Genomic DNA, 26,922 nt, shown 5'->3' with positions numbered 1-26,922 from the left:
TTTCAGGGACGTCCTGCTTATTTCAGCAAGACAATGCCAAGCCACATTCTGCATGTTACAACAGCGTGGCTTCATAGTAAAAGAGTGCGGGTACTAGACTGGCCTGCCTGCAGTCCAGACCTGTCTCCCATTGAAAATGTGTGGCGCATTAAGAAGCGCAAAATACGACAACGGAGACCCCGGACTGTTGAGCAACTGAAGTTGTACATCAAGCAAGAATGGGAAAGAATTCCACCTACAAAGCTTCAACAATTAGTATCCTCAGTTCCCAAACGCTTATTAAGTGTTATTAAAAGGAAAGGTGATGTAACACAGTGGTAAACACGCCCCTGTCACAACTTCTTTGGAACGTGTTGCAGGCATCAAATTCAAAATGAGTGAATATTTGCAAAAAACAATAAAGTTTATCCGTTTGAACATTAAATATCTTGTCTTTGTAGTGTATTCAATTGAATATAGGTTGAAAAGGATTTGCAAATCATCGTATTCTGTCTTTATTTATGTTTTACACAACGTCCCAACTTCATTGGAATTGGGGTTGTAGATATACCTAATGTGTCCAAAAGTTTGCAGACAGCTGCTGCAACATTTCTTCTGAAAACAAGGGCATTAATAGGGAGCTTATTGTCCTTTTGCTGCAGTAACAGACTTTACTGTGATACTTGGGAAAGCTTTACATGTTGCTCTGAAAATTTGATTGCATTTAGCCCCAACAGCATTAGTGAGGTCAGATACTGCTGTTGGATGTTATGGATCACAAAGGCCACTCCAGCTGATGCCAGAGGTGTTGGATGGAGTTCCTTCTAACTTTCACTGCTCACTGCTGCACAGCCCAATGCTTTATATTCTATTAGATGACACTTGCCGTTGGGCATGGTGACCTTAGGTTTATGTGTGGCTGCTCCACAGTATCCCATTTGATTACCAGTGCTCAACTATGGAGTTTCTAAAAGCTGTATATGTGCAGTTGAATGTCTGTGTTAGCAATGGGTGCACTTAAAAATATAGATTCACTCATCAGATTGGCTGTCTGGGTACTTTTGGACTTACCTTTTGGATAGTTTTGCAATGTTTACTTATGGTGCTTGGCTTGTCAAGTGAGTTAACAGGAAAATCAGCAGATGGCATGGGTGCACAATCACCAAATTTATATGGATATGGAGATTGGGGTGATGATGCCTGTAGCCTAGGTTTAGCCTTCAGCATAGCAGCCTGCAAGCCAGGCTAGTGCCGATATGAGTCAGCTGCATTAGACAGTGCTGTGGTCTCGCAGCTTGGTGCTTCTAACAAAAAATCCTAACAATGCTAACAAAAATCCATTGAAAACAGATGGTACTGATAGGATGAATTACTGTAATATTTCCTGAACTCCAACAGAGTCTGTATGGAAGTGCACAGGATGTGTGTATGAGAAAAATGGTTTAAGACATTAGGGCATGAAACAACATTTAGCACTTAATTTCACTAACATAAGTATCCTAAAACTACGTATATACTACAACCAAATATTTCAGAAGAGACTGTTTTGGCAGTGACAATTTTAGCATACATTGGGCATTACTAAAAAACACTAGACAAAACATGAAAAAAACAGATTTGAACAGTTGTACACAAATAAAATCATAATATTTTTCACATCACATTTATCATATATATCAAAAAGTTTACTGAACTGCAGAACATATGTGTCTCAGTTGTAACAGTTCTTAATGTTACACACTGATTTTTAGACTCTTGGACTCCTTTTTACTGCAACATAATGCAATGCACAAACTGCTCACTGTGTGAGGGTTTGGGACAGATGCATCATAATAGAAAGTACCCTAGAAATTATGATTTTGTATATATTGTTTAATAATAATTTTTATAATAATAATTTTATTAATACCTCAGGTCACAATATTCTTTTTGATCTGAGATCTAAATACGTATTTATTTTTTTCATATACAGAACTATTTTTAACTATTTTACAATATTTTAAATGTACTTTAGTTATTAAATATGGTTTCTCATTACTTATTATATAATAATAAATAATAATTCCATGAACTGACATTCTAATCACAGTATAAAGAGCAGCTGCCTTCAGAACCTCCAATGACATGTTCAAGTTCATTTTAAATCTTTTTTGATGTAGTGTCATTTTTGTTGATTGGCTATGTTCTGCTGTGTAAAAATGTGTGTTCTGAAGGTGGAGATCAACTGCATTGATATTCAATAAAGTATGGGTTGTTTTAAAAACGTAAAATTGTCTATATGCAAAATATATTGGCTATATATCACTGCTGTGCAAATAGTTCCTTAGGTTCTGCAGTCATCTAATGTCATATCAAAAAATTGTAGCTCTCCTTTTCAGTACCATTTGAAGATGCCAACTGCCTTTCATGATTTGTGAACATCTCATGATGAAAGAACCGGTAGAAGTGGTCCAGAATTACTTGGAATAATATTTTGTTAATAATATTTCATTTTATTGATAGTATTTCTGAATGGAATCGTGGTGGAATTTGAGATTTCAGGATTAGTAGCCATTTCTTTAAAATCACAATTGAACAGGATTGCTTGAGGTCAGAAATTTATATGTAGATATGTTCTTCATTAATACCTCAACTTTTGCCATGAACAAACCAGAAGCTTTGTCCCTGTCAGCAAGAATTCAAGTCATTTTATACATGTGCTGCAGCTGTCTCTGCTACAGACTGTATGTTCTGTTGATAGTTAAAAACTGTGTACACAGCCTTTCTCAGTACTTGACTATGCTTGTTGAATCAGGACTCTGTGTTTGGAGAATGAGTGCTCTCATTGTCGCCATGGTCACTTCATAGGAGAAGGAAAAAACATTCTTAAATTTAATGTTTAAAGTTCATGTAACAAGATTTTATTTGTTGTCTTTTCAGACCATTTCTACTGGTCCATTCATCATGAAATAATTATGTAAAGGACAGCTGGCAAGATTGACAGCAACAGTATTAAAATTGTAACCATAACCTGTGACTTGTTTCTGGATATAGTTTCTTAATTCATTAATTCATTCATTCATTCTTTCTTTCTTTCTTTCTTTCTTTCTTTCTTTCTTTCTTTCTTTCTTTCTTTCTTTCTTTTGAGCTTTTCACCAATTAAGGGGAATCTCCTCCCATTCCTTAAGGCGAAGCCATATGAGCCAGAGAGAGAGAGAGAGAGAGAGAGAGAGAGAGAGAGAGAGAGAGAGATGGCTCTTGCCCAGGCCCAAAGGGTTTTAGAGATGAAGTGATTAGCAGCTAGCTGGGAGCACCCACGAGTCTCTGGCTCATCTGATGCCCATATGAGCCAGACACAGAGAGAGAGAGAGAGAGAGAGAGAGAGAGAGAGAGAGAGAGAGAGAGAGCAAATACAGGAACATAGAATATTTCATTTCAGTTTCATTTCCAGGGTCCTAAGGTCCTTTCTTGTACACGCCCACCCCCGGTTTTCTATGGGGTTTAGATCAGGGGGCTGAGCAGGCCGTGGCAGAAGCTTGAGTTTGTGTTCAGTAAACCATTTTTGTGTTGATCTGGACATGTTTCGGACCATTGTCCTGCTGGAAGATCCAGTGATGACCCATATTTAGTTTCTTGGCAGAGGCAGACAGGTTTTGATTTAAAATGTCCTGTGGGATTTTCTTTCCTCTCTTAAGGTTTAATAAGTTGGAACAAACTAAATTTTATAAAAAAAAAAAAACAATTTTATGAAAAAAAAATTAATTTGAAGTGGCACAAAACATCAAGACTGATTGTATTCTCTCTTTAATGAAATATGCATTTGGTCAATGTTCTGTAAGTACTGATCATATTCACCATATGCTGAGAAAAGCATATTGTCACATATTTTGACAATATTATTCATGATAACTAGAAATATTGTCATTGCTTTAGTCCAGGTTGGGCCCTAGTGGTTGTCTAGGTTGGACATTGGTGGTCCAGGTTTTTCTGCAGAGATAATATTGGTTGGTAAGTGGTGGTGCAGGTTGACCTGAAGTGGTAATCTGGCCCATGTTAGGTAGTGGACTGTAGAGTTGGTCATAGTTGGACAGAGGTGGTCCAGGTTGGATATTGGTGGTGTAGCTTGGGCTTCAGAGGTGCTTTTGGTTGGACCATGATGGTGTACATTGATCTATAGTGGTGGTCTCTGTTAAGCTGTAGTGTTGGTCCAGGTGGTCCTGCTTACATAGGAAGCAGCAGCAGCCCAAGCACTGCTGAGTTATGTAAGCGCACAGAGCAGGGCATTCAGCCTGGCCCACTAAACAGGAGATGCGTGAAATCTAGTGCACCAAGTGCTCAACTACCTAAGACATGGCTGCTTTAACACACATATATACACACATAGAATGCTCTGCTGCTCAAAATGCATTTGCCTCAGTCAGAATCTATGCATACGTGCTCCACAAACACACACACACACACACACACACACACACACATACACACACACACACACACACACACACACACACACACACACACACACACACATACATCCTTGCCAGAACAATCCTCCACTTTCTAGCTATGCTAACTCACACTGCCAAGGCATCCACCTCCAGCTGCCTGAACCTACACTGATACACACTTGAACACAGGTATCCTGGTTAAGCTTGTTGATATGCTTATTGTTAGAGTGATGAGTGTATTATATATATATGAGAGATGCATTGTTGCTAATAATGGTGTCAGGTATTGGCCGATACCGTGGCTCCTTTATTCATACCCATAAAAATTCAACAATGCCAACATTCTAATACCAGCTGATACCATGTGATGTAAGCCGATTGTACACTGCTGCAGTCATTAACACAGTAAAGGAGACTCTGCTCACATAGACAAGTGTTACTGACTTCATGACGGTTGGACACAAAGCAGTCAGTCACTTTAAACATTCGGCCTTGTTAAATTCCCGCCAAACCTACAGTGTGTGATTTTAGACCATTTTTAAACACATAAATCACAACCACTTCCTCTGTACAGGTGGAGACATATAGGCAAAAAAATGAAAACAAAAAAAGTCAACATTTTCTACCAAAGTCCATATATACATATATATATATATATATATATATATATATATATATATATATATATATATATATATATATGAGATTTTATTCTGTTTTACCGAATAGAATAGCGAGGTATGAATGTCAATATGGTGATTTACTAAACAGTCTTTGTAAAACAGGCTGTAGGCAGAACGTATTTTCCTACCATGTACGTGCATGCCTGGCTTTTAGCTTCACAGTGTGTGTGTACAGTGTTAGCAGCTCAGTACTGCTCAGTGCATGTTTTTTTTTTAATGAAACGGCTTCATTTAAAGTTGTTCATGGACAGTGTGTTTCATATAGCATGGACAGGGCGTTTTCATACAGTGTGAGTACATCATCATAAGCTTTGTCCATGCATGATGGTCTGTTCAAATATACAGTGTGAGTCACCAAAGAACAAGATTTCTAAAATCAAACAGTGACTTTAAAGGACATTCAACTACAGCTCAACCAGCCAAACAAGACTTCAGATATAAAACGCCACAAGTAAGCCCTTCGAATGCTTTGTATCTGTTTCCTGCTGTTACTGTGCTCCTGAGACAGATGTTGAAATAGACAGATCAAGGTTCAAAACTACGATATGTACTTTATTTACACATGTACAAAAGTGCTTTGCTGACATGCAGCAAAACTCTTCTCTCTGCCAACACTACGCGATCCAAGGTAATTAATTTAGCATAGCTAGCTAATTCACATCATTTAAATTCAGCTAAATATTGATGATTTAAGTGTTAAGGTACATAAAGACCTCAACAACTGAACCTGTTAATAGGTCCTCACATGCAGTCTGAAAAAAATCGTATGGATGCATCCCTAAAATGTATGATTTTTTTTATACAGCATGTGTATATGAAAGTAGCAAACATACATGAATAGTTACAATTTTGCACCACTTATTATTTGTATTAACCTGCTAACATGACTAGAGAAAGAGATCATGCGAAAAAAATCAGTGTGCTTGTTTCGAGAGTGAGAGAGAGAGAGAGAGAGAGAGAGCAACAGGAAACATGTAGGCCAAATGTATTACATAAAACTCACTCATTAGAAAACAAACGGAGTACAACCCAAGTCTAATATTACACGTGAAAATTGTTCCGATGTCAGGCTCGACTCGGCTAGCTGACTTATAGGTAGCCCTGTTTTTCTGTTTTGTCTTTGAAATGTATGAAAATAAACACACACTTACACACATCACTGAGCCTAACAGGATGAGAAAGCCATTCACTCTGTGCTTGTACAGTCACATACAGTCTACATCCAGCGGACATGTGCCTGTTCACTGTGGTTAACCACACACTGGAGGCAAACGCCTCTTGTTTATGTGTAGCCTTTTGCACGCACAGTTTTGCTATGATTTGATGGTTTTTCATGAACTTCAGATTTTCTGAGGATCGTTCAGAGGACTTGGGGATGATAATATTATTAAGAGGTGTAAGCTGTATGGTGTGAAATGACTTGCTTGTGTAGAAATGTATAGATCGGGGTGTCCAGTCTTATCCGCAAAGGGCTGGTGTGGCTGAAGGTTTTCACTCCAATCAAGCTGAAGCACACCTGATTTTACTTGTTTAAGCAGTTGGTTTTAGTCTTCAAACATTTCATCAGGTGACCTCCAGCTTTGTTGGAGTGAAAACCTGGTGAAAACCCCTGGTGTAGATCATGTGATGTGAAAGAGCCCTTTGTTTTCTCTTTGATTCGTTTGTAATAATTGTTACATTAGACACTTTATTAGACTTTTACAGTGTATTTTGGTACAAGTGTTTCAGCTCTGTGAAATGTTTCCTGCTATGATTTCATGTTTTTATTCTGTCAGCTCCATGTAACAAAATATTTTGACTAAAGAACGCTAGCCAGGCCAACAATGAGTTGAAGCTAATAGTCCAGCACTTGTGATTACTGTATCATAAGTTAGTTATGAAGACTGTTAGGTTTGATGTTCTGCTTACTTCACATGAACTACTTCTTTAAGACCACATGCTTGACTGACTGACCACCAGTTCAGCGTGTTTGGTGGAGAATGATGACGTTTGGTGAAGAATGATGACGTTTGGTGAAGAATGTTGATTTTTGAAGCAGAATGTTTGCTTTTAAAGGAGCACACTGGTGTTTGTTGGAGAATGATGTTGTTTGGAGAAAGCCGGTGTTTGTCAGATGATGAAGATATTTTTTGGAGTTTGTTGTTGAAGCATGTTAGAATTTGGTGGACATTGGTGGGGTTTGATTGAGAATGTTGCTGTTTGTTGGAGCTTACTGTTGGAGAATGATGGTATTTAGAAGGATTAAGAATGTTGATGTTTGATGGGAGAATGTTGCCATTAGTTGGAGAAAGATGCTGAAGAATGATGGTGTTTGATGGAGAATGATGATATTTGGTGGAGAATTGACCTTTTTGCTGGAGAATTATGTTTGATGGAGAATGATGATGTTTGTAAGCCTGAATAAGATTAATTTACTTAGAAAATTGAGAAAACTGGTTGCATTATAAATGTTAAGTTATATGTAATGAAAGCTTGAGTTGGTGTAACTTAAAACATAAACAATTTGTTATGCCTAAAAGGCAAATTCATTTAACCTTTTTTGTAATATAAATTACTTTGCCTGGTAATTTTACTCAGTGTCTTGAGTTAAAGTAAATAAATGAATGATTTTCAAATTTTTCTTTTTTATTACATTTAACTTAAATATTGATTAGAAATATTTATGGAGAAACAGACACACTGTAAGCCAAAATAATTTCACGCAACTTAAAATTTTGAGATAACCCGTTGCCTTAAAAAATTTAACTAAGCACTGGTGGTTAAGCCACCAAGTTCAAGTTGAACACATTTAAGTTACTAAACATTGCATTTTAGAATAACTGACTTTTTTGTTAGATGAATGTAAACACAATTCATAAATTCTGATTATTTTAATTCAAAGTTTTGAATTAGTCAAGCCTAATATCCTAATTTAATTGTAGAAAGTTTTTCTGATATTGAACACTTTGCCAAACACTGAAGGATTCCTTAGTGTGAATGTGGTCTCCTGCCAGCACAGACCCGTACTCAGCAGAGAGAGAACAATAACTGGCCCTTTTAGCCAACAACACACAGTCAGGTGGCTGAGTAAAGAATATATAAAAAGCATTCATGGTAGCCTAGGTGGAATAAGAACATGTTGATGCAAACAAATGGAAAGAAACACCCAATATGCATAGAAAACAATGTTAAGCATGTTAAGAAAACAAACACCTCACTTTATTTCACTTAAACAGCACAGCTTACTGAGTTTCACCTAATAACTAATGAGCAGTGCAGTTTAATTCTTTGTGTGTGGAGGTCTCAAAGCTGCCATGGCAACAGACTGAAGTGAATAATGTAATAAGCTGATTAAACACAAAAACGCTGAGTGAGTGTATGAAAACTTCAAAAATATTCCCTTAACCTAAAATACTCAAGTAACACATATATTCAGTTTTATGTACAACAGACTTAATTTATTTGAGTTAAAACTGTAAAAAATGTGATTACAGTGTGGAGAACGTTTAGGACTGCAAAAAACGAATACTTTTTAAGTTGATTAATAATGTTAATTAATCAACTAATAATGTTGCTTGAAAATGTGAAAGACTGTAAAAAAGTAAAATTACAGAAAGATTACAGAAAGGTAAATTACCAGGAAAAATAGCCTGCCCATAATTTTAAACTACAGTGTGTAATATGCAATAGCTAAAAATAAATATCATAAAAGTAAATATGTAGATTAACATTATTGCTCTTTAGGCTGCAGCATAATAGTTTTAACATTTTAACGTGCTGTAGTTTACTAGACGAGCTGTATGTAAATTGGTTTCCAGGATGAGCAGATGGCATTTTTTCACATGAAAAAAATGTACAAAATGACTATTGTACTTCAAATGTATTTTCAGATAATCATCCAGTTGTACATAGTTAGCTAACTAATATATATAACAGCGTGACTGAATGAGCTGTTGAATATTTTCATTAGTTTTTTGAAGTAGCTTGCTAAATACTTCTAATTAACAGAATTAAAAGCAGCATATAATATTGCAGTGGCTAACATTAATAATATGACATAATGGGCTTTGTTGATTTTCTTAATGTTGTATTTGCTCATCTGATAAATCACTTGCAGTGTGAACTGTGCATCCTCAGGGAGTGGTTTGGTGTGTCAGAACACTGGCATGGAGTTAGCTGCCATTTACTGACAATTCTATAACTTCAGAGACCATAACACCAGCAGGTTTTCTTTTCCGGTGGTTGAAGGTAACATTGTGCTTAATTACTTAAAAGATTACTTAAACTTTAATTCTAAGAAAACGGTCCCAGACTTCTTCTTTTACTGTCAGGCATAACTGTTCTTTTTCTTTTGTTATCTGCTCACATAGATATGACAATGTAAATGAACTGCTGCCCTCTGCAGGTTAAGTTGTTAACTCACTCTGTTTTAAAATGTAAATGAAAATCAATAGTGTTAATAACTGTTACAGCCTGAATGGTGTTTGGTGGAGAATGGTGATGTTTGCTGGAGAATATTGATATTTGATGGAAAATCATGATGTTTGAGGGAAAATTATGTTACTGTGTTTGTGCAGGGGAAGATGATGTGTGAAGTGATGCCCACGATTAGCGAGGACACGGCCATGAGCCAGAGAGGCTCTCAGAGCAGTGCCTCGGACCCAGATTCGCACTTCGAGCAGCTTATGGTAAATATGCTGGACGAACGGGACCGTCTCCTGGACACTCTGAGAGAAACCCAGGAAAGCCTGGCACTTGCACAGCAGCACCTGCAGGACGTCATCTACGACCGCGACTCACTACAGCGCCAACTCAGCTCCGCACTGCCACAGGTAAAAGCATACACATGCATGAATTCATACGCGATCTCTCATGCACTTTACACACTTTATTATACACATTTACACTGAGTTGGCTCTTTATTACATACTTCTGCTCGTTGTGTACCTACACATTGGCCATTTTACCAGGTACACCCACACTCACTGCACAATGTATGTATGTATGTATGTAGTTTTTATTGTTGGAATGCTTTTGTACATTTGTGCTTTTGTGATGTTTGTGATTTGATCTGTCAACAGAAACCTGGGTGAGAGAAACACTTTAGTCAGAAGATCTTATTTATAGTCTACACAAGTTATTTACACTAATAAAATCATTTTATTTAATTTTTTAATAATTGTTTACACTGTCAGTTACAGTCATAAAACTGTAAGCAGTGGCTTTACATAGATGTGTTTAAACATAAATGTTTAATGGAAACAGATTTCAACACTAAAAACTGGGCTTTTTCAAGCTGCGAATCCACATTTGTATGTGCTTTGAAGCACTGCGCTTTCTTGAGAGGTTTATACTTGTAAGATTGCTTTTCTTGCCATACTTTCTTCTCCACTCGGCTGTAGTGACAGGCTGAAACTGCAAGTTGTTCCAGAAATACCTCAGAGACACTTACTGGGTCATACAACGCTAATTTAACAAGTTAACATGCATTCCCTGACTAAAACAGTACTGAACAGTACTTCTCAGATATTTTGGCCAAAATCTCAAAATACAGCAGTATGATGCAAAATAAGGTGTATATGGTAGATGTTTCTGGTAAAATTGTCAGTAAGTTTAGGTACAAGGTACATGGAGTTGGTAACTTAGTAACTTTGTTTGGCTGTTTTTTGTTTCTTTAGTTCATTTTTTAATATAAAAGAGATGTCATTGCAAGCAGGCATATAAAATGGTTCTATGGTAATCCTCAAATGTTTCAAATAATAGGAAACTTGTAATTTTTTCGTATTGATGACAGAACTGTGGAAGAATCTAAAATGCCTGATATTAGTTATATTAAAAGTTATATTAAAATATCCAGAGATCAAATCCCTCAAAAACATTATGTATATAGATAAGTATAGTATATTATTTATCACTGAACAACTTATTTTTCACAGAATTCTTGAAATAATAAGTAAAACATAAAGGATGCCTTTTGGTGAAAGTGATTGACAAGTGAATTGTGAATAGTATTGTATATGCAGACAGATACAATTTGGGGAGACCTTTTATCAAATAACCCCTTACACTCTTAAGGATCTGTATGTGGGTCATCACTTCACCTCCTCTATACCTGTGCAGCTTAGACAGCTTAGACATTCCTGAATAATTCATAGTAGATACTGACAAACCCAATGTAGACACATTATAAAAATAAACAAATTACTCAAAACTACATGCAAGTAGGGCAAGAGAGGTTTTTTTATGGTTTTAGAATAAATATGTCCTGTGTGTTGTAGTGTGTGTTTGTTTGACACATTCTCACATGGGAATGAATGAGGAGAACATTGTGTGATCCCATATGCATATTTAATAAATATATCTTCAGTCTACTACATAGCAGTTATAATGTTTTTCTAGTCATTTCCATCTCATCCGGGCTGGTCATGTTCTGGGTTGTAATTCCACATCAAATGATTTTACACATTGTCAAATGGAGTTAAAATCAGTTCATAGTATTTTTGTTCCTATTTTTGTAGCACAGAGACGTGGGAAAAGTGATGGCTTACGTAATCTCTCCTAAAGCCAGCTTAGCTCTCCACTAGCTGGAAAAGTGTGTCAGTAATTCTAGTCACAAGTCCTCACGGGTCTCCTTCCAGAAGTCTCTGCAGTCTCTGCCGTGAAGGAGAAAAGAGGACTTTGGTCATGGAGTCTTTCTCTTTCTCTCACTAATCCTCCTGTTTTTGGTGCAAGTGCTGCTTTTTGAGAGCTGTGATCATACTGGGGGTTACAATAAGTCTCTAAAATCAGAGATAGTCCCTTTTCACATTTTACATTGGAAGTAGTCGTTTCAGGGTAACACTGTTTCCACCAAAGCAATAACAATAACAACAATAATGAGCAGAGCATGTCAAGCTCACTAAAGTGTTTGAGTTTGAAGCAAAAACAACCCAACTGTGTACATCACTGCTTGGTTTTGGCTTCAATGTACAGTGTGGTGTTAGTTAGCAAAGCTGCTATAGCTGTAGTTTCTCAGAGTGTTTGCTCAGTACCTGGATGAGCAGCATGTTACTTTGAATGAAACGGTTTTATTGGAAATTATTCATAGACAGAGATATTTGTAGAGGTTGCAATTCATGTAACCACTGTCAATCACACCAAGCTTTTTCGTACAGAGTAAGCATATAACTTTGTCCATACACGATGATCTGTTCAAACATACAATATGAATCACCAAAGAACAAAATGTCACTTGCTGCAGAGACCGTTGAAGATCACAGATGTGGGATCAAAACTATTAAACATACTTCTAGCTGTACAGAGGTGCTTTTCTGATGTGCAACAAAAACCCGCTCATCTCAGCTGTAATGCTACGCTAGTGCGTATGAGAAAAGTAAAAGAGACTATTTATGTATTTTTAAAAAATACATTTTTAAAAAAAAAAAGATGCATTGTTTTTTTTTCAGACAAAGTACATTTTTCAGTATTTGCCGATACCGATTCTGATACCATACTAATAATAATAATAATAAATTTAATTTAAAAGCGCCTTTCTCGACACTCAAGGACACTGTACAAAATGTAGGGTTATATAAGAAAAAAAAAACAGAGAGTAGGCTAATTTGAACAGGTGAGTTTTAAGACTGGATTTGAAAAGAGGAAAAGAGTCAATGTTACTGATGTCAGGTGGGAGTTCCAGAGTTTGGGAGCAGAGCGGCTGAAAGCTCTGCACCCCATGGTAGTCAGACGAGCAGAAGGTACAGAGAGATGAATGGAAGAGGAGGATCTGAGCGAGCGGGTAGAAGTTGCAATTTGGAGAAGATTTGACAGATAAGGGGGGGCAAGATTATGTATGGCCTTAAATGTGTGGAGGAGAATTTTGTGACTTTGAGAAATACTGACTAACCTACTTAGAATTAAGTAATTGTTAGTGTAGATGAGTGCAATGTATCTTAAGAGTTACATCATGAAATCTAGCTGATTTTCAATGTAGCTCATTAAGTAGCTATGTTACATAAGTTACCTTGGATCAACAAATGTTTTGACAAATTTTCTAATCCACCTACCTCGGCTAACTCCTCAACACCATTGGCTGCGAGTGGCTAAGTAACAAAACAGAAGTCAAGTAAATTAATATAAAATGATGTCAAAACATTTGTTGAATTTGCCTCATGTGTGGTGCTGTCCTCTCAACTGAGAGCATGAAGCCAAACAAGCTTAAAAGACATTTACAGACCATGCCAACAAATCTTTTTTACAAAGACAATTTGGTGAATTACTCAGATAGCAGGCTCAGTCCAAACTTATAAATCTGGGAAATAGCTGGGCTTGTGGATGCAGAAATAAAAATTACCCTGCTTCAGTGGTGCATCAGACATGTGCCAAAGAATATAACGTGGTTCTTCTTCTTGCTGTAAGTTGAAGATGAGAGAGAGTGTTATTCACTGCCCTACTTTCTCTGGAGTCTAATCTGAAGTAGAAGTCTCGAGGCATTGATTGTCACACATGAATTCTTCTTAACAAAACCTCTGCATCTGAAGCCTTCAGGTTGTCTTGGAAACAGTCTTGAAGATTACCAGGCTATGTCTGCATTAGTTATTGTTAGTACTGTATTTACAGTATGTTAATGTTACCTTTCCAGCCCACTTTTGCATACACACACCTACCCACATACCCACCCACTCCCACACACATACACACACACACACACATACTAAGGCTGTCAGAAATCTGTGAATTGTCCCCTTATTTGTAATATATTTAAATATAATTTTAAGTACATTAAAAAATACATTATTTTATAAAGAAAATAAGTAAGAAGATACATAACTGCAGTAAACTCTCTACAATTGCTAACTAGAGCAGGTCTGTGAAAGTGAAACTAATCTGATTACACAGCTAGCAGGGATCATAAAGGCCTTAACGAGAGTTAAGAAAGGATTATTTTCATTCATTCATTTCAGCTTCATTCATTCACACAATGACAGACAAACTAATGAATTAACTTCGCTCTTTTTGTTACTTTTGTCCCAAACATCTGATAGACTGAAGGACCTGGAGTGAAACACTTTCCTTTTTTTCCTAACCATTTATACAAGTAATAATATATGAAGAACAAAACAGTAATAATAAGAACACATTTGCTATATATTGTAAATGTTATTCTGTCAGACCTAAATGCAGCTACTTAATTCCCCTGTATACATGGCATATTACAGTAAATTCATAAATATCAACACAGCCATCACTGTATCGATGCACTACATTCACAATGTATTGCCATATCAATATTTTAAAACCAGTCCTAGCAATCGGTATCAACTCCAAGGTATCTGTGTTGGTATCTAAAATCTGATTCAAAACATTTTGAAAGATAGCCTACAAGTCATTGTCCATTTTATCATTGCTACTTACTATATAGGAGCACTTTTTAGTTCTACAATTACAGACTATAGTCCATCTGTTTCTCTCTATACTTTGTTAGCCTTTCTAATCATCAGGTCCCCACAGAACCACCACAGGGCAGGTATTATTTGGGTCGTGGATCATTCTAAGCCCTGCAGTGACACTGACGTGGTGGTGGTGGTGTGTTAGTGTGTGTTGTGCTGGTCTGAGTGTATCAGACACAGCAGTGGTGCTGAAGTTTTTAAACACTGTGTCCACTCACTGTCCACTCTGTGAGATACTTGTGACTTGTTGGTCCACCTTCTACTGTAGATGCATAGTCAGAGTTTGCATTTGACATCTAGTACTTCATCAGTGGTCACAGGACCCTGCCCACATGATACTGTTGAGTGGACATTTTTGATAGGTAGGCTATTACCAGTCCAGCAGTGACACTGAGGTGTTTAAAGCTCCAGCAGCACTGCTGTGTCTGATCCACACCAGCGCAACACACACTAACACACCACCACCACATCAGTGTTACTGCAGTGCTGAGAATGATCCATCACCCAAATAGTATCTACTTTGTAGTGGTCCTGCAGGGCTCCTGACCATTGAAGAACAGGGTGACAGGGTAACTGGGTATGGAGAAAAACAGGTGGACTATATTGTAGCGGGTAACATTTCTTCCCTCTATGCTGTAGACTGGGGTTCAATCCCTGCCTGGGTAAGCACCCTGCACTATACCAATAAGAGACCTTGGGCAAGACTCCTACACTACATTTGGCTACATATGTACATTAATCAAGGGCGTCTGCCAATACTGTAAATTATCAGAATGAATGAAGTGTTTAAAGGTGGATTTTTAGCAACTCAACAGATTTTATCAGCTAACAATCTGGCAGCAATTAGCACACTTCTTCCTCTAGGATAGCACATTCCTTCCTCTAGGATAGTAGAGTGTTTGAATAGTTTGTATATGGTACCTGATTTTAGTTGCACATCTTAAGTGAAGTTAAGTAAGTTGAAGTTAAGTAAAGAAGAAATCAGCATCAACTGATAGTTTAGTATTTCAGTATTGGTATCAGTAACAGGAAAGAGCTACTATCATACCCCGTCTAGTGTTTAACAGTGAAGCATGTACTTCTATACCTAAGTATTGCTATGATTTACACTTGCCAAGTTACCTCACAACATTTCTTGTTTTGCTGTCTTCAGGATGACATTTGCTCCACACAACGAGATTAGTACTTTCAGGCACACACAAATAAACACTCAAGCACACACACACACACACACACACACACACACACACACACACACACACACACACACACACACACACACACACACACACACACAATCTCTTGTTTCTCTGTTGTACACTCCACACTGATAGGGAATTGAGCAGAAGTGTTTTGTTGTTTTGTTGATATACTGCTGTCCTTGCTTATCGCATGAGGGGATTAGACACAAAAGCAGAGGTACTTTACACCACAGGAAATAAAACCAATAACAAGAAGCAATGGCCCACATCCTTCAGTTTCACTTAAGACTACACCAAAGCTTATCTACTCCAAAACTCAGCCTGAGTTATCATATTGTTTTATTCACTGTCTGGTAACAGTCTAAGGACACTTCTTTTGTCTTCTTTAAAAAAAACATTCTCACTTTTACTTATCAATTATGTAAGAAAATATTTGTGCAAAAGTTTATTTATCATAAAACTATGATAATGTGCTAAACCTTTTATTACCTTCAAAACTTCATGTTAAGTTTTCCTCCTTGGTATGATTGCTGTAAAATAATGATATGACAGTTGTCTTTTCCAAACTGTTTGTAAAAGCACATACTAAAACTCTTTCAGTATACAAGGTAGTTTAAACACTTGAAAAGTTTGAATGGTGATGAGCACTGAAATCACAAGGGGGAAAATGTGTGAGCTTTGGCTTTATTCCCATGGTAGGACTTCCTGCAGGTGCTCCTTCAGTTTTGCAGATTTGTAAAGAAAGCAAGTGTCACCAACAGCTGTCGGATGATAGGCTGTTATATGATAACAGTGCTGTTGTCATGATGTTCTGTGGCCACAATTCTAAATGAGATGTCACTTTTCACGTTGTGGATTCATCCCCAAGATGATACTCAGTCAGATGGTTCCATTAATTATAATGTCAACGGTTGGTTTGTTCTTAGCATTTTAGCTTCATGCTAACAAGACAGCTTAGTGGAGCATAGTGGAGGATTGCTTACAAACAGGAAAATAACTGAGTTCTGCTGCAGTGTGTTAAAATAGAAAATATGTGGATGTATTGACAACATATTCTCATTTATATGAACAATTTGAGCTGTCACATCTATGGACCAACTTCCGTACAGCTTTTTTGTGTGGTGGTCAACAGCGGTCAGCAGTGGTCAACCAGTTCAGAAGATTGTGTATAGATTACGATGCCCCAGAAATGTCCCATACACAGTAGTACAGAATAATGGCCTTTAATTTATTTGTACAGTTTATTAAGATAATACATTAATTGGAAGATTAATTAATGCATCCCTCATTTTCGAAAAAACACCATCATTCTCCAAAACACACCATCATTTTTCAATCCATACATTAACTGCCCAATAAACACCAACACCCTCCAGTAAATACCATTACAATCCACCAAATAACAACATTCTCCACCAGACACCATCATTCACCACCAAACACCATTATTCTCCATCATATACAATTGTCCTCCACCAAACGCCATCATTTTCTGCTAAATTCCATCATCTTTCACTTCGATAAACACCATCACTATCTACTGTGTAGCAAGCACATCATGCTCATTCAGTTGCCAACATTCAGCACCCAGACACCATCTTTGTCCTTCAAATGCCATCTTTTCCAGTGAATATAATCATTGATCACTGATTGTTAATGCACACTTTTGTTAATGCTGTTTTTTTTTTCAAAATTCTTCTAATGCCAGTAGTATTAGTTTCTCCATTTTTCATGGAGTTATATTCTTCTATGGTTTCTTTAGCAGATTGAACCTCGTCTGCTTCTTCTCGTGTGTAACATTTCAGAAATGAGAATAGCCCTGTTCGTCTGTATCTTACAATGTATGAGTCTCTGCTGTAGCGTTTAGTGTTAAATCTAGGCGCAGATAATCAGAGAGATGAGAACTAGGCTGAATGATGGCTGCAGGGAGGCTCTGAGAGAAGAGGAGAATGAGGAGGGTGGGAGCGAGGGAGGGGAAGATGGAGAGATGAGGAAAGGAAGTGGCCTGGTTTAGAGAGAGAGAGTGATCCGCCTTTTCTGAGAAGAAATAGAATGAAGACGATACTGTTAAAGGATGTTAAAGGAACAGTTTGGCAAAAAATCATATTTATACAATTTATGCCTTTCCTCATCAGCCAAGACTGATATTGGTGATGAGCCAAGACTGATGTTGGTGTCTGATGTTTGCTTCTTTAGTTTTTGCACTGGGGCTATGAGCCTAATATAGCTAAGAGGAAGTGTATGTGCACCAGTTAGCATCATGTAATCTGTGTGAATCATCACATACTTGCCTCAAAACATGTCAAACAAGTCAGTAAGTAATTTCAAATAGACTCAGCGATCTCAAAATTGATTCTGAATTTCAGTCTTAGAAGTTGGTTGCATTTCCTTCTTACCTCCACATTTTAAACGTACAGTTTTGGGGTTTACTGGCAAATTTTCTTCTTTTTTTGTCTGTTTCCTTTGGGCAGTAATTGCTTCTTGACAGCTACACATTCTTTCAGACCCATAGAGTTGTCTTCTCACAGGGGACTGAAACACCTGTGGATGGTTTCAGTTCTGGAACAATTGTGGAGCTTGATTTTCTCTTTTTTCTCAAAGATGAAAGCTTTAGGTTGATCTTTTTATTTGATGGTTACATCCTTGGTGGTGTTCTAGGTCTTATTAGCAGACAATTTATCTCAATATTGTTTAAGAATTTGTGAACTCCAGTTTTAAAATCTTTTTTCCTTCATTTTTGTGTTATTTTGTTCTTTGTTATGCAAGTGCATTGCACTGATAGTCTCTTCAGAAATATCTCCTTTAGCCTTGTAGATGCACATGATAAAACAATCTGAAGGCAGCTAAGAGTCTCCTTGAAAGGAAACAATGTCCGTGACACCTTTTGTTTGGAACAGCTTTTGTTGGGAGGGCACAGCTGTAACTCATTGTGTGTAAGAATGAAATAAGAGTTGAAGTGGCTGTAGGGTGCACAAAAAGTGGACAACTTAAACATTAATAGTTTAGTGTTGGAGATTTCTGTGGAATCTTCTGTTAAATATGTTCCTTCTATAATGTTCTGTTAAATATTTCCTTTAAATGAAAATTTTTTACTTAATGGTTATTTTAATAAGAAATTAAATAAATGAAAGGGTGGTCTTTAGCAGATGTGCACACATATATAGGCACACACACACCCCTCCCTCAATCTCCTTCCCTAAAACTGACTTCTCTGACATATCACATCACTGTGTGTCTGACAGATCAGAATGACGGCCTCCGTCCCCACAGAGCCTGCGGGTCATGGCATGACTGAGGCATGCATAGCAAAGGTCCTTTTGCTTTCTACTGTGTGTCCGTGAGAGTGAGTGTGTGAAAGAAATGGGTGGTGAAAGACTGAAAAATCAGAATAAGTTTAGTTTTTTAGTCAAGTATGTTCTCAGAGACAGTGTGATGGAATGAGAGAAAGAAAGAAAGAGAGAGAGAGAGAGAGAGAGAGGGAGGGAGGGAGGGAGGGCGGGGCAAAAGCTCTGATTTATGTCCTGGCCGAGTGTGATCCCTGCTTGCGCTGTTCCAGACTGACAGACATGCTGTGAATATATGAGTAGCTCTGTGGTTGCTGGTGAGAACAGCCATCTGAGACAGGTCAATGATTTTAGGACAGCAGTTCTGCTCAAAGAGCACCAACAAACACCTACAAATATGATCATTCTTTAACAAAAATATCTTTCTCCACCAAACACCATCGCTTTTTATCAGACAGCAACATTCACCATCAAACACAATCCTTTATACAGTGTGGGCTGTAAAATGAATCGAGCAGTTGCACTTAGCAAAACTCGCCAAGCTTTCTTATACAGAGACATGAAATTCCCAGAAAATGTCATTTTTGCAGGTGAGTCATGCCATTCTGTTTCTCATTACCTGCACGCCGTGTCCTTCTGTTAATCTCCCTGATCTTGTAGCATGACTCATCAAAACATAAATGTCCTTAAGTCGAGCTTTCTGCAGCAATGCTGAGACTATTCCCAGAATAACATCCTTGAAAGTATAACCCTTATGCTGCATCCACCTGCTTGCATAGAATAAAGTAATTCTAAACCTCATAGCGGTTGAGGCCCATAACAACATTAAGCAACACAAATGTTAGCATGGTGATCATGGTGCCAGCGAAATTTGGATGATTATCAGAGAAGAGCTAACGTAGATTGTTTATTTAAGGTGGGAAAAAGCAGGAGGACTCTTTTGTTTTTGTTATGTAATACCAAGTTCGTCTGGAATTCAACAAGATATATGGCATCCATGGCTCCCAAAAATTCCACATCCGTTTTATTCCACCACAGTAGTCGACGGCAAAAGTTATAAAAATATGACCCTTGACAGAGTGTTCCGCTCACCTTTCGCAGGATTTTCCATTGCTGCTCTTTGATCGAATATCTAGTTTGCCATCATCTGTCTGCTACAAATATGGGAACGCAGCATTAGAAGTCTTGTTTTCGAGTTATTGGCCAGGATAGCAAGGATTGGAGTGTGGGCCTGCCACTGCTGCTGTAAAAATTCCTAGAGGAGAAACAGCTAAAGCATGCTGTAATTTGATATTACTTGTTAATTATTGTCGTACTAGGTCACTCAGTCAAAGAAGTGGACAAATTCTGTTGAAAGTGCAGTTTCTAAACTTTTGATTTATACCACATATACCAGATGTGCGTGTAAATAGTAGCGGAGATGTTGTATTATATTTTAAATTTGAAAAATATATTGTGTGTACAGTATTGTTTTGTGGAAAGAATAAATAAATTGAAAATGTAAGTTATTAGGTAACTAATTTTGCAGTTCATTATGTAATTATATAATCACATTAAAACAGCAATGTAAGAGTAATAACTGTAGACCTCTGATGGTGACGTTTTAAGAAGTAAACCCTGTATGTATTCTGTCAGAATGAGTCGGCTTCAGTTTTTTGGCGCAGCTTTACCATTTTACACTCTGTTAAGGTGCAGTAGAAGTTGAGAACATTGGGTGTTTATTCTCCATTGACCTAGTTCCTTACAGCCTGACTTGCTCTCCTTCTTGTCTTTTTCACTCTCTCTTTCCCCTTTGGTGTTCTCTCCTTCCGTTTCTCCACACATCCACTTTTCAGCACGTGTGCGCTTCAGTTTTGCTTACTCACCATGCCAAACTAGTGCACGCACACACACACACACACACACACACACACACACACACACACAGACACAGACACACACACACACACACACACACACACACACACACACACACACACACACACACACACACAGACACACACACACACACACACACACACACACACACAGACACAGACACAGACACACACACACACACACACACACACACACAGACACAGACACAGACACACACACACACACACACACACACACACACACACACACACACACACACACACACACACAGACACACACACACACACACACACACACACACACACACAGACACAGACACACACACACACACACACACACACACACACAGACACAGACACACACACACATACATATACAAAAGTGCAGCTCCTGTGTCTGGGTCAGCATGTTTTGAGACAGATCCTGCTACATGGATGGAGAAAGGTGAAAGCTTGCTGCTCAGGCAAAAGGCCCCAGGGGCCTAATGGAGGCTGTTTTTCTCCTTTGTTTACTGTTCTCAGGTAAAGTGCTACTCTGTGTGACTTTCACTTGTTGACATGCTGACTGGTGACACATTTAGCATCATCTAAAATGTTCTTGATTCTAGTTTTTGTCTGATGATCATGGATATGTACTGATAAGAAGCATACACTCAGAAGTGCTGAATCTACCAGTACAGAATGTCATTTGAATATAAAGATAATTATTACTTTTAATGCAGAACAAATGAAATGTATAATGAGTAGAAATAAAAAATATCATTTTAAAGTTAGAAGTTGGTGTTTGCAGGCTAATGCGTTTGCTGGTGTTTTGAGTGAGGTTGAATAATGTTGGGTTTACTAGTGTTTGTTTTGTAACTTTGGGTTTGTGGAGATTTGTTGGTGTTTAATGGGTAAAGTTAGGTTTCTTTTTGGTTAGATAAAGTTGAGTTTGCTGGTGTTTGTTTGGTAGTATTGACTTTGGTGGTCTTTATTTGGTAAATCTGAGCTTATTGGTGTTCTTTTGGTAATGTTGGGTTTACTGGTGCTCGCTGGGTAAAGTTGTGTTTGTTGGATATCTGATGGGTAATGTTGGGTTTGCTGGTGTTTGGGTGTTTGTTATGTAAAGTTTGTTTGGTGTTTGTTGGGCAACATTGAACAATGATTGTATTCGTTGGGTCAACTTGGGTTTGTTGGTGTTTGTTGGATAGTGTTAGGTTTGCTGGTGTGTTGGATAATTTGCATTTGCTAGTGCTTGTTGGGTACAGTTTGGTTGTAGTGTTGGGTTTCCTGAGCTTGTTGGTGTTTTCTGGCTAATATTGTATTTATTAAGTAAATTCATGTAATTTTGGATTTGTTGGGTTTGTTACTGTTGCATGTTGCTTGTGGCTTAATCACTCTAGCCACGTCCAGCCTTAAGACTCCGAGAGGACAGCAATTTAGTTTCTAAATGTAACAAGTGCGACAGCAAGGGACTTTACGAAAAACACTCCCTGATAGCAGATGTGGGCTTCAATTACCATGAGCTCATTAGAAAAGAGAATCATTAGAGGAACAAGCTGTATCGATGTAGTCAGCGCTCATCCTTCTGTTCTAAACCATAAAAGTATCCATCATCTACTGGCAGCCACACAACCACAATTCTTAAGGTCCAATGGTGATGAAGGCAATAGGATTATGTTGTCCTGGAGCCTACCATTACAGGGTCATTAGGGGGGTGGGGGTGTGATAGATATTCTCAGAAGAGTTACATGTGAAGAGAAAATTGTGGAAAATCAGATGACTCTGAGGGAAAGGGGGAGGATAAGCAGCAAATTATTCTTATCTTCTCTTCCTTCTTCTCTCTCACTTGGTTTCCCTCCCTCACTATCTTTCTTTACTCTCTCGCAGCCTCACGATCAGTCTGCTTTTCTCTCTCTCTCGCTCTCTCGCTCTCTCTCTCTTTCTCTCTTTTCACTCACTTACTCACTCTCTCCCTCCCTCTCCCTTTGGGCAGTTACAGTCAGCTGGTTTCCACCACAGCAGCACATGATTCTTCGTGATTTTCTTGTATTGTCCGTGCCCTACTTCCTTCGTCCCTGGGGCCAGATTAACCATTGATTTGTGCAAAAGAGAGAGGGCGAGACAGAATGAGGAAAAAAAAAAAGAATCCGAAAGAGATCGAAAAAACGAAAGGGAAAATATAGACAGATTATCACAATGAAAATGCTTTAACCTGCGAAAGGCGTGTGATCTAAATGCTGCTGGATTGTTCTATAACTACGGTTCTGAAGTATTATTAACACTTCTGTATTAACCATGAAATCCTTTACAACTCTCCTGTGTCCCTCATGGTATATACAGTCATAAGGAAAAGTTTAGGTAGAATGTTCAAATTACATATGTCTATCTGCTCTACAAAGAACGCATATCTACACGTTATTGCACAGATACTGTTTATTTGCTGAATTTAATATATTGAATTTTAATGTATTGTGCTATGGATAAAAAACTTATAGTGTGCACACAAACAAACACTTTACACATATTTTTTTCTCTTGTTACAGTGGACTACAAAAAAGTAATTACGTTTTACATATATATATATATATATATATATATATATATATATATATATATATATATATATATGTTGAGGATATATGTATATGTGTGTATGTATATATATATATATATATATATATATATATCCTCAACCCCTGTATTCATCACCCTGTATCAACCTTAGAAAAGAATATAAGGTTAACCTTACAAGAGTGTAAATCTCATTTTGTTCATTGCATTCCATACTTAAATCCTGTTTGGAAGACGTGTTGATGAGAAAAGTTTAGTTTGTTGTTGAAATCAATAGCACTTCTTTGATGTAGAACAGTGCACCTTATTTAGGGTGCTTCTTTTGAAGTACTTCAGTATTTCATGTCTGCTGTTGTGTGGTGCAAGCCATATTTTAAAATAGCAACTTAAATGAAACTAAAATATCTGCTGTCATCTCCACTGTCTGTTCCATTCAAGTATGTCCAGTTATTCCTCCTGTGACTGACAGGGGAAACTGACTACATGATTTAGACAGTTATCAAAGCATGATTGACAAGGCCAGGGGCATTTTAGCTTTATCAGTAAACTGTGTGCTTCTTTAAGGTGTGCGCCATTGATTATATACATGGCTCTCTGGGACTTTTGTTAGTGTGAGTAAAACCAAACTGTTAGCAAAAGGGACCCAGTACAGTTGAGTTCAGTACATTTACATTTATGGCATTTGGCAGACGCTCTTATCCAGAGCGACTTACAATATTTATGTTTTACACAGGTAGGCAAAGGTAGTGTTAGGAGTCTTGCCCAAGGATTCTTATTGGTATAGTGTAGGATGCTTATCCAGGCGGGGATTGAACCCCAGTCTACAAGGCAGAGGTGTTACCCACTACTCTGTACCAACCACATACATTGTCATCTAGGAATAAATATTTTGGCCAGTTTCTTTAACTTATAACAAACAGTCATTAGTTGGCGATGAATCAACTGGCAAGCCTAAAAGGCTTGTTTGGAGTCATTGTTAAATACTTGATAGACATGCACTTGTGAGTGCGTACATTCACTGAATTCTGAATTAATGCATCGAGACATTAAAAAGTGTCCGTTGTGTGGACCAAGAAATAAAGTAATGATAAATAAGTCCAGGTATAAGCCTGTATATGAAGTAAATGATCTAAAACTTTTTTAAATATGCTGAAAACGGGACTGACAACTATAGTATATTCATGGCTATATGACCAAAAAAATGTAAAGTTGACAGATTGACTAGAATATACAATAATTGGCTACTAAGAGTTCAAATTTACTACTCATTAAAAAGAACATAAATGCCATGACTGGGGGGTAGCTTTGACTCAGTGTACCTCAGTAGCTGTTAAAAGCCATCACTGCCCACCACACTGGTTTCTATAACCTATGTGTGGTTTCTTTATATTGATATGCATCATATTTTTTCTCTAGTTACGTAATGAATTGCGTTGACATTTGATTAACATGTATGGAGAGGTTTGAGTTTAGCTTTCATTGTCAAAAAATCACAAAAACATGACAAAAATGTAAAGCCTCTTCTGCTTACAAAGACAAATGATTTAGAAATAAACTTTTGTTGCTACCAAACATAACTGTGAAGTGTTAATGACCTTATAGGCAGTATTTTTTCTTTTTAGCCCTGAAGTGTGTGTGAATCAGCTGTGTCCGGTGCAGCTCTGGGAATAGCTGAGTATTATGAGATGCATGAATAGATCTGGAGTTGGTATTCTGTGCTCACAGCTGGTCGTTAATGGTCACCTTTTAAGTCCTGAATGCATCATTTCAGTACCATAAATAGGCTGATGACATCATGAAGCCTGAGAATGGTGTGTGCTGGAGTGGCTGGAGAAAGTCGTAGAAAGAAGACGCTCTTTTACAGTTTAAAATACTTGACAACGGAATCACACAAAATCATTTAGAAATCAAAACACAAACTAAATTCAGACTTTTTAACTCCAGGCTTATTACATGCTAAGGCTTATTATTCAGTAGTAACATGGAAAGCAGTACAAACTGGCTGAGTTCAGTTATTGGCTTTAGGAAGCAACTCTGCAAATATTGGATGTTAACATTAATTCATTAAGCATATTGGTGTACAAAGGTGTAAAAATATGTTTACATACCTAGTCAGAAACATATATTTGCTTGCATAGACTTATATTTATAAAATAAGGTTCTGTTCCAGAACACGCTACACACAGAAGAAATATAGATGATATATTATGATTTGGACAGCTTTTATTAGAGAAATAAAAAAATGTGTTTTTGAAACAGTGTGTTATTTTTTTTAATTGTTAATCCTTTTACCTAAAAATAACAGCCATTTTACCCATAACCAGCCGAGGAGATGCCCTATGGTCAGAACGTGACCACTGATGAAAGACTTGAGAATGGAACATCTTGGCTGGTAGTTTTTCGGTGGTGGACCACTCTCAACCTATCAGTGTCACTGACGTGTAAAATGCCCAACAACACCACTGTGTCTGATACACTCATCAAAGCAACACAAACACTAACATGACCACTACCATGTCAGTGCCACTGCTGTGCTGAGAATGATCCACCTCCCAGATAATATCTGGACAACAGCATTGCAGTGATGAATGGATAGAAAGATGATAGAGCGCGGCTGATAAATTGTGAAGCAACATAAGGGCTACAATCTGTAACTGTACACCTATATAGTGGACCTTAAACATAAACCTACAAAGAGCCAACGAGTGCATGTGCAGGGTAAGTTAAGCTAATAAACAGGCAGATCAGTCTAAAATAAAAATTAATAAAATAAAATAAAAAATCTCCAGTGCCAAAACTACAGGTACGTTTCATAAGATTCAGTTAGAGAACATCTGAGTTTTATTTGTAACTACCTTTATGGAGCTCACCATTGTTGCAGAGCTGCCTCAGTTGAGCGATAATCAATGCTCAGCAGGGCAAAAGAGGATTTGTGAGGAAAGGTGACAGCAGGGTTTTTGTAGTCTTGGATATGAACAGATCTGTGGTTATTTCTGATCGATTTCTGTGTGTAGAAAGTATATTCTGTCTCATGAGATTTGCACACATCAGCCGTCTCTTTTAGCTTGTCCTCAGAGTCCTGCGGAATGCCACTCGCATTCAACCTTTGAAGCAAATGCAGCTTAGAGTGTGACATACAGCTTTTTATAGCTACAGTCATCGCAGTGTGCTTTTTTGTCTTTCAAAATATTGTCTGCGATTTTTATTCTTTGGATAAAATCTAAAGTCTAAAGATCACAACAAAAAAAGAGAGTGCTGAAGAGAAAACTTGGACAAAGGTTGGCTAACTTTATCGAAGATTGAAAATAGCAGAGTATTTTTGTACAGAAGAGTTCTGTAAAGGTCAGACGTATTCAGCAATGCAGATTAGCTTATTAAACCTTGAGTTATTTCTTTTATTTTGCTATACTATTCATATGTAGTCACATAATTACATAATGTACTGAATATTTGAATGTATTACATTCACATTTGATCTTATATTGCCAGGTTCTAGCCTGCACTTCTCAT

General features: G+C 37.5%; 1 protein-coding gene across 5 annotated transcripts in view; it reads left to right on the top strand.

Annotated features, from left to right (window-relative positions):
• The window catches only part of ppfia2 (PTPRF interacting protein alpha 2), a 262,245-nt gene that overhangs the window by 9,195 nt on the left and 226,128 nt on the right, over nucleotides 1-26,922 (top strand). For all 5 annotated transcript variants that reach the window (XM_017709122.2, XM_017709119.2, XM_017709121.2 and 2 more), the window contains exon 2: nucleotides 9,646-9,900. In XM_017709122.2, the coding sequence (XP_017564611.1) occupies nucleotides 9,652-9,900 (249 nt within the window). In that variant the 5' untranslated portion in view covers nucleotides 9,646-9,651. The remainder of the gene's footprint in view (nucleotides 1-9,645; nucleotides 9,901-26,922) is intronic.

Source organism: Pygocentrus nattereri, chromosome 1 (assembly GCF_015220715.1).
Source record: "Pygocentrus nattereri isolate fPygNat1 chromosome 1, fPygNat1.pri, whole genome shotgun sequence".
Taxonomy (NCBI): Eukaryota; Metazoa; Chordata; class Actinopteri; order Characiformes; family Serrasalmidae; genus Pygocentrus; species Pygocentrus nattereri.
Note: the sequence above shows the minus strand (reverse complement) of the source record. Positions and strands in the feature narration are given on the sequence as shown.